The sequence below is a fragment of the Populus euphratica genome, unplaced genomic scaffold (genome assembly GCF_000495115.2).
Source record: "Populus euphratica unplaced genomic scaffold, PopEup_1.0 scaffold1490.1, whole genome shotgun sequence".
NCBI classification, from domain to species: Eukaryota; Viridiplantae; Streptophyta; class Magnoliopsida; order Malpighiales; family Salicaceae; genus Populus; species Populus euphratica.
In genome coordinates this window covers 21,208-31,554 of record NW_011501342.1, presented here as the reverse complement: position 1 = coordinate 31,554, position 10,347 = coordinate 21,208, and the positions used below count along the sequence as shown (strand labels likewise).

Here is a 10,347-nt window from a genome sequence, read left to right as displayed (position 1 = left end):
TTTATTTATTTTTATCTTTTTCAATTTTTTTCTATAATGATAGCCAATCTTGCAACTTATGGCATGAGTTAACTATGCTAATTTGAATTGATTCGAGTTTTTATATTATTTATTTTATTTTGTTTTAATGTTAGATTTTATTATTATTTTTTAATTGTTTCTTTTGTTTTGGGTATTTTTTTAAATTATTTTTTTTAATTTTATTCTTCAATATTAAATTTTTAAGAACTGGTCTTTATATTTCTTTCTCCACTTATTAATTCTAGTTTCATAACTCGAATCAAGAGTATGAAATATTAACTCAAATTTATATTAGTAGTTTTTTTTATCCCGTTTTAAATAATTTTTTGTTTTTTATTTAATATTAAATTTATTAAAAAATAAGTTTTTATTTATTTTCAATTTACTTTTTTGCATAAGGATGAACAAATCTCATGTTTCGTGTTGTGAATTTTTCATATTAGCTTCAATTGATTTGAGACTCTCATTTTTATTTTTATTTTTATCCTTTAATGATGAATCATCTTGGAATATAACTTTGTAATTCATTTTAAAAAAGATTGTTTTTTTCTCCATAGATGCCACTTTTTCTCTTTAGATATGGTAAATTTATTGTCATTGTCTTTCTTATTATACAATGAAGCTAAATCATTTTATTGAATCTAGTAGGATTTATAACTTGAATTTTAAGTTTGTTTCATACTTTAAAATGCAATAATAATATTTAAATATTATTTTTTGAAATTAAAAGGAGAGTTAACCTGGCCGCTACAAAACGCAAGCCATCTTTCTACCATCGGACTAAAGGGAGCATGTATATAAATTTTCTAGGGCAATTCTAGGGGCATTAATTTTTTATTTCCTGTCAAGTTTTGCTTCGACATTTATTGCAAGAAAAAAACTTCAAACGTAAATATTACTATATCTAATAAAGTAATTACAATTACAAAATTAAATGAATAATAAAATATCAAATATGTTATATTATGTCACTCAACACAGAAAATCAATAAAAAATCAAGTATCTTGAATAATTTTAATAAAAAAATTAAGTATCTCAGTATCATTCAAATTTTTGTTGGTTATAAAAGACAGTAAAAAATACAATCCTAAAAAGAGTGTATATCGGCAACAATTGTTTAAAAATGTGCTAGTAATTATTTTTTAAAGTAATTTTTTTTATAAAATATACAAAATTAAAATATTTTAAAAAATATTATTTTTAATATAAACATTTTAAAACAATTCAAAAATATAAAAAATTAAAATTTTTAAAAATATTATTTAAAATACAGTTCTCAACAGCCCGGTATAGGAATTTCAGGCTCATGGAGTCCAATTTTATTCTACCATACAGCAGAATTTTATTTTTTCATAATAACTCAATTAAAAAAAATAAATAAAGGATGCGTCGATGGTTTTAGCTCACCGTGCCCCCCAAAGAAAAATAAAAAGGATGCGTTGATGGTATTAGTGCATCCTTTATTTTAATAGGTTTTGCAGTTTCTCCCTTTGGCTATATATTTATTTATTTATTTATATAGAGGTTGTATTTTAATAAAACATGCTCTTTAGATTAAAAAAATCTCGAAGAAAAGGCAAGTCTTTTCAAATATTAGGGTATTCATTTATATAGCTAAATTAAGTATAGATTTATAATTATATTTGACTCAATTTTTTATATTTGATAAATTACAAACTTGATTCAATTTTTTTAAAAATCTATGTGAGTTAAATATTAAGATTAATCATGATTTTATTTAGTAATTTTTAAAGATACAGCTAAAATTATTTCGTTTATATTTTTATAGTGATATTAAATATGTTAAAAATAAATTCTTGATGTATTCTTGATAATTTTTTTTTCTTACTTTCCTCGTCATTTTATTTTTTTGTTATTAGATCTTGAATTTTATTTCTTAAATATTAATTTTTTATAAAATTTTAAGTTGAATTTGAACAAATTAATTATTTTGAAAAAAAATCATTACATAATTGTTATTCTCATATTGTGTATGTAATTAATATTAGAGAACATGTTTGTGTTGGACCACCATTTTTAATAATAATTTTTTGCAGAATTGATTTAAAAAAATGATTGAGTTAAAAACTTTATTATTTTCTAAATATTCCCAAATCGATATTATTCTTCCAAAATACTTACCTAACCTTATCATTTTTTTTTTAAAAAAACACCCTATCAAAACCAAAATATTTACGGCTAGTGGGCAGTGGCTATTATAGCTGTCGAAAACAAAACTCAATTATTAAAAGTACAATCCCATGTCCATTAAAAATCAGGATGTCGTGTCAGTATTTTTATTAGCCTCAATAAATCATTAAAATATCAAACCACTTTCATTCCTTTCTGTCTTCTTTTCTTTCCATAATTTACACATTTCACAAAACTTCTATAACTGTCGTGTTCAACAACCCCGTTTTCAACTCATCGCACCCCGATTTTCCAATATACAGTATCCTTCCTAACGTTTATAACATTTTTATATGTATATTAATTATTTGTCTGAGAGATGAATGCTTCCGGGTTTAAGCCAGCACTGCCTGGAATTTCGAGCTCGAAAAGGCTCGGATTTTTTAGCTTCAGTGGCGGTAATCAGCCCTTTGATTTGAAACCGAGAGGGGTTTGCCTGATCAAGGCTGCCATGGAAGAGACTCGGACGCTTAAACTGGATGTGAATGGCATGGTGGAGGATAAGCTGCCAAATGCGCACGCAGGTAACTTTCTTTACTGGGTTTAATACTTGTTTTATAATTGTAATTGGATTCCAGCCAGTTTATTAAAGTTTAGCTGGTGAAAAGGTAAAAGATTCCACGGTGTTTGACTTTTGATGTCCTTTTTACTGGAAAGTGTGTTAATTAAGGTATTAATTGCGATTGGGATTTATCGAATGGATTCTTGCTCTTCTTTGTAAAGTTTGGATTTTGAATTGATTCTTGACATGGGTTTTGGATAGGCAAAAATCATAACCAGTTGTCTACAATAGGAAACTCAACAAACATAAAGTGGCATGAATGCCCTGTTGAAAAAATTGACAGACAGAAGCTTCTCAAACAGAAGGGTTGTGTTATATGGATCACCGGTCTCAGTGGTTCAGGTTTGTTGTTCTTCCTTCATTGAATTCTTCTTGTTTTTTCGTTTTTTCCTTCAAAATAAAATTGGGTTGATTGTCAACTGATTTTGACCAAGTTTGTTTGATTTAAATCAATAGTGCTTTACATGTTTACTATTTTTGGCCTAAATTCCCGTGGTGTGTTTGTTGTTCTGACTTTTTGAATCAAAGGATGCTGTTTAAATTTTGCTGATTAAGTGCTTTCACACAAACAGACATGAAGCTTAGCATGTGTCGCGTTGATTCTGTTTTTTATTTTTTGGTTGCCTTTGGATTTCTATTGCCACTATAGGAAAGAAGTTGTAGATTTCTAGACAACTTGTGTATTTAGTCCTCTCCCTTTTCTTCCTCTTGCTATATCTCTTTCATGCCTTCTTATGCCCTGAAACTCAATTGATAGGGAAGAGCACTGTAGCATGTGCCTTGAGTCACATGTTGTACCAGAGAGGAAACTTGTCTTACATTCTTGATGGCGACAACATCAGGCACGGCCTAAATCGTGACCTTAGTTTTAAAGCAGAAGACCGTGCCGAGAATATACGGAGAGTTGGTAAGTCCTGTATTAAATGTTTTCGTCTTTTGATTTTTCTGTAAAGAATTACTTGCTATACCATCACGTGCGAGTGCAACAGTTGGAATGTCTACTCACTTAATAATGGTTGATTAATAGTAATTTACAATCATGGACTTTTGGATGATTGAGTATGAAATTTTATAATTTGCCTCTTTTGTGTTCAGGGGAGGTAGCAAAACTTTTTGCAGATGCTGGATTTATTTGCATCGCCTGCCTGATTTCTCCATACAGAAGGGACCGGGCTGAATGTCGTGCAATGTTACCAGGCGAAGATTTTGTTGAGGTTGGTGCTTCGCCAGCTTATGACTTATTTTTCAAACTACAAGTGCAGCAAGTTGGGTTTTATTGTAGTTTTTTGTTTTCTTTCCTTTTGCTTCTTAGTTTTGGATCTGACTTTCAGATGTTGTTCATGTTGCTAATCATGCCTGACAGAGCTTATTAACAGGTGTTTATGGATGTTCCCCTCCAAGTTTGTGAGAACAGAGACCCAAAAGGCTTGTATAAGCTTGCTCGTGCTGGAAAGATCAAAGGTATTCTTAGGGAACTGCAATGCAACCGAGTTCTATTGGCTTACTTAACTATTAAGAGTTCTAACATTCATTTATATCTTACAGGTTTTACTGGCATTGATGATCCATATGAACCACCATTGGATGCTGAGGTAATTGTACGGAGCAAAACAAAATATTCTGGCCAGGATAAATGCTCACGGATGCACTAACATTCATATACACCTGCATGATTCGTCGCTAAGGGGAATGCAATGTGCTTTTTTTCTTTCATTTGGATGATTGATGAAACTCAGAAATTGCGGCACTCCTAATTTGGTTCTGCCTAAAGCATCAAGAAAGCAATAGTGATATTTACTTCAGTGCATGAATTGCCATGTGTTTAATCACTCATTTGGTTTTGTCTTCAGATTATATAAAAAGCCATGCGGAGAAAGAATGCTAATTTGCGAGTTCTTATAAAAAATTAACCAACACTCTTCTTTATATTGTGCATGTGGGTTGCTCGTGGGATATATTTTGTTGCTGAAAATGGTTGACTTAATAAAGAGAACATTATAGAAGCATGCTTACTACATTAGGACTTTCACATTCCATGAGTGGTTTAAGAAATCTGTTGTTAGAATTTGTTATATTAATAGCAGAAGGTGCAGAGTAGGGTGAATAACAAAACTTTACCTTGATCACCTCTATTCTGTTGTTGTTACAGTTATGTAGCTGGCTCGCATTGGTATTTACCAATGTGCTGTGAAGAAGCCTAGTTGTCTCCTCCTCATCTCTTACATTTCTTGTACCACCATCACTATTTAATTCTTCTTTTAGCTTGTAACATTCTTGCATATCATCAATATATGGTATTTATTGCTTAAAGTTTTTTCAGATAGTATTGCAATGCAACACAGGAGACTGTTCTACCCCATGTGACATGGCTGAGAAGGTGATTTCTTACTTGGAGGTAAAAGGATATCTCCAAGCATAAAATTGCTGCTGCGATCACGACTCTCAGTCATGATGCCTTTGTTATTGGAGTACTACTAGCAATGGAGGAAGCTGCCCGCTTCCCTAGTTGATAAATATCAAATAAATCGATTAGTCTTTTGGTGTTTTGTTAGTTAATTTATCAATTAACTAACGAAACCTTCTTGGCCTCCGCAACATGGATGGAAATTTCATTTCTTTTGATTTGTATTTATTAATTAATCTGGAACTGGCTCGGGAAATATGTAAAATACTTAAGAATGTTTCTATGGGGGACTTAGTTATGCACCAAAATAGAGAGAAAGGAAAAAATAAGAGTGTATATTCTTATTTGATTTCTATGCATTTCATATTTGATTGTGCTTCTTTTCTCTCTGCCGCTTTTTATTGCAATTGCTACAACACTGTTGAAGAAATTGGAATTTCGAGTTCAGCAGTTCTAGTTCATGAGATGTCCTATAGTGCTTCCATATGCAGAGGTGGAGTATTGCCTTACTGCTGTTGTCAGTCTCATTTCTCGTTTCTAGTTTTGGCCAAGACAGGGATTGTTCTCGTTGAGGCGATGCTTTTTCAATCCGCCTGGATCGAGAATTTCTCTGGAGGTAACCGTGAGACAGCTTTAGAAAAGGTATTCTGGAATGCCCTTTTTTCTGGTTGATTAAGCAATCTCGCTGTCGCTCTCACCGTCCTCTAACCCTTCGAAGCCAATTGTTTGAGCGCGTAACCCCAAAGTCAACAAGCTACAGGCGAGCCGGTATCAAAGCTTCTCTTATGTATTGCTATAGCCAGCGTAAGAAGGTTTCGTAGCTCAACATTTTACTGGCAACAATGAGAGTAAATAAATATATAAAAAAGTTTATATTTATCTATGCATTTGACAGATGACACTCTGACTGTAATCATATTATTCATATTTGCTATTCTTTGTTAGATTTGGGATTTGTGATCTTCTCCCTCGTTAAACTCATGACTGGAATGTTGACATGGTTTATTCCTTGTGCCATTTCTTAAAACCATTTATCTTGGCTATTCCCTATTCAAACCCTTTGGAGTTTTTATGCTGAATGTGAAAGGATTTTGACCCCTTTTCTAATCTTAAATAATTTTGATTTTGTTATATCAAGTAGCAAGGCCATTAAGGGATCAATTTCTGCACATTTCTAACAGGTCCCTGTCCATGATCATACCACTGAACAGATCCAAAATCCCTGCAGGTTAAAGCCGCAGCACTTGTTTTATCGGAGGTGGGAAGGTATTTTAGAATACCTCCTTTTCTAGCACTATCTATTTGCGTCTATTCATTCACTTTGTTTTTTTTAATCGGCCTCGTTCTCTTGTCTCGAGAGCATGCGTTTTGAGCTCAGTGTCACGAAGAGGCTGGGGCAAAATCTTCTCCTTTTTTATGAAGTGAAAGCATATGTTGGTGATTGGGTTTGCCTTGTGCTGTGTAAGACGTACTGATAGTACGACTGTCAAATAGATTGCAACAGCCTCGCGCTTGCAGCCTAGCACTTGCATGGTGCTATGAAGTTAGTCGAAGCTCATGGCTTGGGCCCGGATAAATAGTCCTAGTTGTGGAAGTATTTTCTTCTGCCCATTTAACCAGTTATGGCAAGTGAATTTCTTATGTATTATTAATAACTAAAGTAATAAATTCCATTTTTCTTTTATAGACAAGGAGTTGCGGCACCAAGGCTCTTTGGGGCGGATCCTGCCGAACCAAACATCAATAACTCGGTGATTTCATAAAAAAAATTTAACTTCCTTTTAAATCCACATATAATTTATAAGCTGAAACACATCTATTTGTCATCTCATATGTTTAAAAATAAGAAATCCCAGTAAAAAAAGAGATTAGAATACATCTAACTTGTAATTTCTGACTAACTTAAAAAAAGAAGAAGTGAAATGATTTTGAAAAAAGGTATTTTAGAACACCTCCATTTTGTGTATGAATCTCCACTTTCAAGGTTCCCATTTCCATTGTACCGGCATCGAACCCGTTACCTTGTTGGTTTGAATGTTAATCAATGAATCAAAGCCAACAAAGCACAAGCGAGGCCGGTGTCACGAACCCTTAAACTTTTCTACTTGTTCGAGTAACAAACATGTTGAAATTTCTCCCTCTTCAGTGTAAAACAGGATGGGTTATAATCCAAATTTATCTTGAAGTTCCGAACCCAATCCATCATTGATATCAAATTTCTTGAATCAATTTTACTATACTATGCACGGTGACTGTATCAATGCATTAATCAGTAATACACCATCTAGGCACGCGCCCAAATAACATTTCACAATTTTTTTTTTAAATTTAATTTTTAAATTTATTTGATGTGTTAATGTTAAAAATAAAAAATTATTATTTTAATATAATTTTAAATAAAATATACTTCAAAAAATAACCATTACCATATCACCACTATTATATTTAATATTAGAAAAATCTGCGTACGGCCTTTTTCAATGACACCTAATTTTCCTTTTTCAAATGTGTTTTTTTCAATGATTTTCAACATCAGTTTGAGAGAGATGGATGATAAACGAAAAAAGATATTTTGAAATACTTATTTTCAAAGTAGCACCAGTTTAAGCTTTGAAAATATAACTGTGATTATTTTTTAAATAATTTTTTATATTAAATTACATGCTAATATATATTTTTTTATTTTTTAAAAATTATTTTTAATATCAGCATATAAAAATAATTTAAAATATATTAAATTTTAATAAAAAAATTTTAAATTTTTTTAACCACATTCTCAAAGAGTGCCGAACTCTCCTCTTGAAAGCTCTCTCACCTGCTTCGAACCCACGACTTAATGGGCTCTGTGCACGGAAACACCAGATCACCAAGCCACAAGAAAGCCGGTCATCTTAACCTATTTGCCTCCTGTTTTTTCAAAATGGGCCACACTGGGCAGGCTTGCTATTGAAGTCGGCGCTTTGGCACAAAATAAAAAATTGGGGCCGGCGTGTTCGTGCAAATTCAAATTCAACATGTTACTACAGTGGCAAAAATACTTCTTGGCGGCTTGCTTACAAATGCGAAATTACGTGCAGGTAAAGAACTTTACTTGATTATTCCTGTTCCTTGTATGGTGAAGGGTGTATTTGGAAGAGATGTAATAATTATTTTTTAAAATATGTTTTATTTAGAAATATATTAAAATAATATTTTTTATTTTTTTAAAATTATTTTTTATATAATCAGATTAAAATGATTTGAAAATAAAAAAAATTATTTTTTTAAAAAGCACTTTTAAAACATAAAATAAACGGACTCTTGATCTTTAAAACATAAAATAAGCCCTGCACCTGTAAATCATCACCTGTTCCTTCTGGCCATTTTCGTTTCGTTTTTTTTTTTTTTGGTTGGGGTGTGGGGGCTCAGTGAAAACTTGCAGGTATAAATAGGCGTTGCTCTTCGGGTTTACGAGTTGCTCGATCGAGCTGAGTTCAATGATTAACGAGAATTAGTACAAGAGTAGAGAATAATGGCTATTCAAGTTCAAGACCCGAGTTGTTAATGGCATTAGTAAAGAAATAAAACTCTATTTGTTTTCCTCCTCCACGTAAAGTTTGTGAAGTAATTAAGCAATCTCATTTCTCAAGCTTATAATACAAGATTTCGAAATCCCTTATCCAATTATTTATAATTCTAAGCAGAATATTACGTAATTGAACTTTGCATGAACAGGGGGATGCTTCAAAGAGAAATTGAAACCAAAGTGGAAAGAAGATGAAAAGATCTCTCGTGTTTCGAATTTGGTTTCAGTTTCTGTGTCATTCAATACAGATAAGTTTTTACTGAGAAATTTACGACTTATTTTCATGTCACAATCAATCAAGCATTAAAAAATAATTATTTTTCGAGATTTTTTTTTGTACACAACTTTTTTTTCAAATTCAAGGTACATTTTCAATATCTTTATTAAAAAGAATAACAATTAGATCCCTGTATACCAAGAAAATCATTTTAATTAAATACAAGCAACTTGGTCATATGGGCAGGCATGTGGGCTCACCAGGCCCACTCTCTTTTTTGAACAAGCCCAGCCTAAAATGATTGTTTTTTTTTTTTTTTTTTTTTTTGCTCAATCTAATCATTTAGGGTGTGAAAGATTTTTTTAGCTCTTTTTTATGGACAATTTCTTAAACTAGAAATAGGTGTATATAGACTAATTACACATATATAGTAAAAAATCTTTATGCATGTATTAAAAACCTGACTGTATTTATATCGGAGTTCAAATTCAAGGTATCTCAGTTTGAAAAAAAAAAAACTTTTTAAGAAACTAATGCATACATCCAAAACAAAAAAAAAGATTTAAACAATGTGTAGTCAGGTGCATGGGAAGTGCCTTGTTGAAGATTCGAGGCAGTCAGATCAAAGCTTCTCTACGTACAATTTGTTTTCCAGACGTAAAGTTAAATAAAATAGAGTTGTTGATTGATTTTTCCAATAATTAAAATAGGAGAAAGGGAGATAAATGGGAAGCGAGAGACTGATTTAGTAATTAAAAATCTAAGATCCAATCTTATAGTCTACCAAAATAATGGAGATTATTGTAGAGTAATAGCAGTCACCAAATGGGAAACAAATCTGGCTCGGCCATTACTTTTTAAGAACTTCTAGATACACTGGATATATTTTACGCCTTCCCAGATATTATATTTCTTTTTTTTTTTTCTGATGAATTTTATCTCTTGCTTCCCTCAATTCGATGAGGATTCTTCGGCTTCTTCTTCCAGCATAACTCTAATATATATATATATGTGTGTGTAGCCTGTTTTTTGGAATTTTAAACTCTCTCATCACATTACTTGGTATGCTTGTCGCTCACATAACATACATGCATATTAATTAGTTAATTCAATTCAATATATTTTTTTTAATTTTAATTTCTTCATTCAACATCTAAATTATTGAAAATTGAACTTCATAATTAATTTTAATCTATTTTTTATAAAATTATTTTAATTTTATGATTTGCATGAAGTTAATTTAATTTAAATTATAGCACAAAACAATAATCTATATGTTGTTTTTACTCGTGATCTCATGGTTAATCTTGATGGGATTGTTCATGAATTTCAGGGCTACACTCTAGCTATTGTATAATATGAAGGCAGGAGATGAAAATGGTGGTCA

General features: G+C 31.4%; 1 protein-coding gene across 1 annotated transcript; it reads left to right on the top strand.

Annotated features, from left to right (window-relative positions):
- The first annotated feature begins 2,361 nt into the window (after positions 1-2,361).
- LOC105117726 (adenylyl-sulfate kinase 3-like) lies at positions 2,362-6,134 on the top strand. Its single transcript, XM_011015481.1, has 7 exons — positions 2,362-2,736; positions 2,976-3,116; positions 3,532-3,681; positions 3,870-3,988; positions 4,151-4,235; positions 4,320-4,366; positions 5,095-6,134. The coding sequence occupies exons 1-7, from the start codon at positions 2,532-2,534 to the stop codon at positions 5,191-5,193; spliced, it is 846 nt and encodes a 281-aa protein (XP_011013783.1). The 5' UTR covers positions 2,362-2,531; the 3' UTR covers positions 5,194-6,134.
- The last annotated feature ends 4,213 nt before the right edge of the window (positions 6,135-10,347 follow it).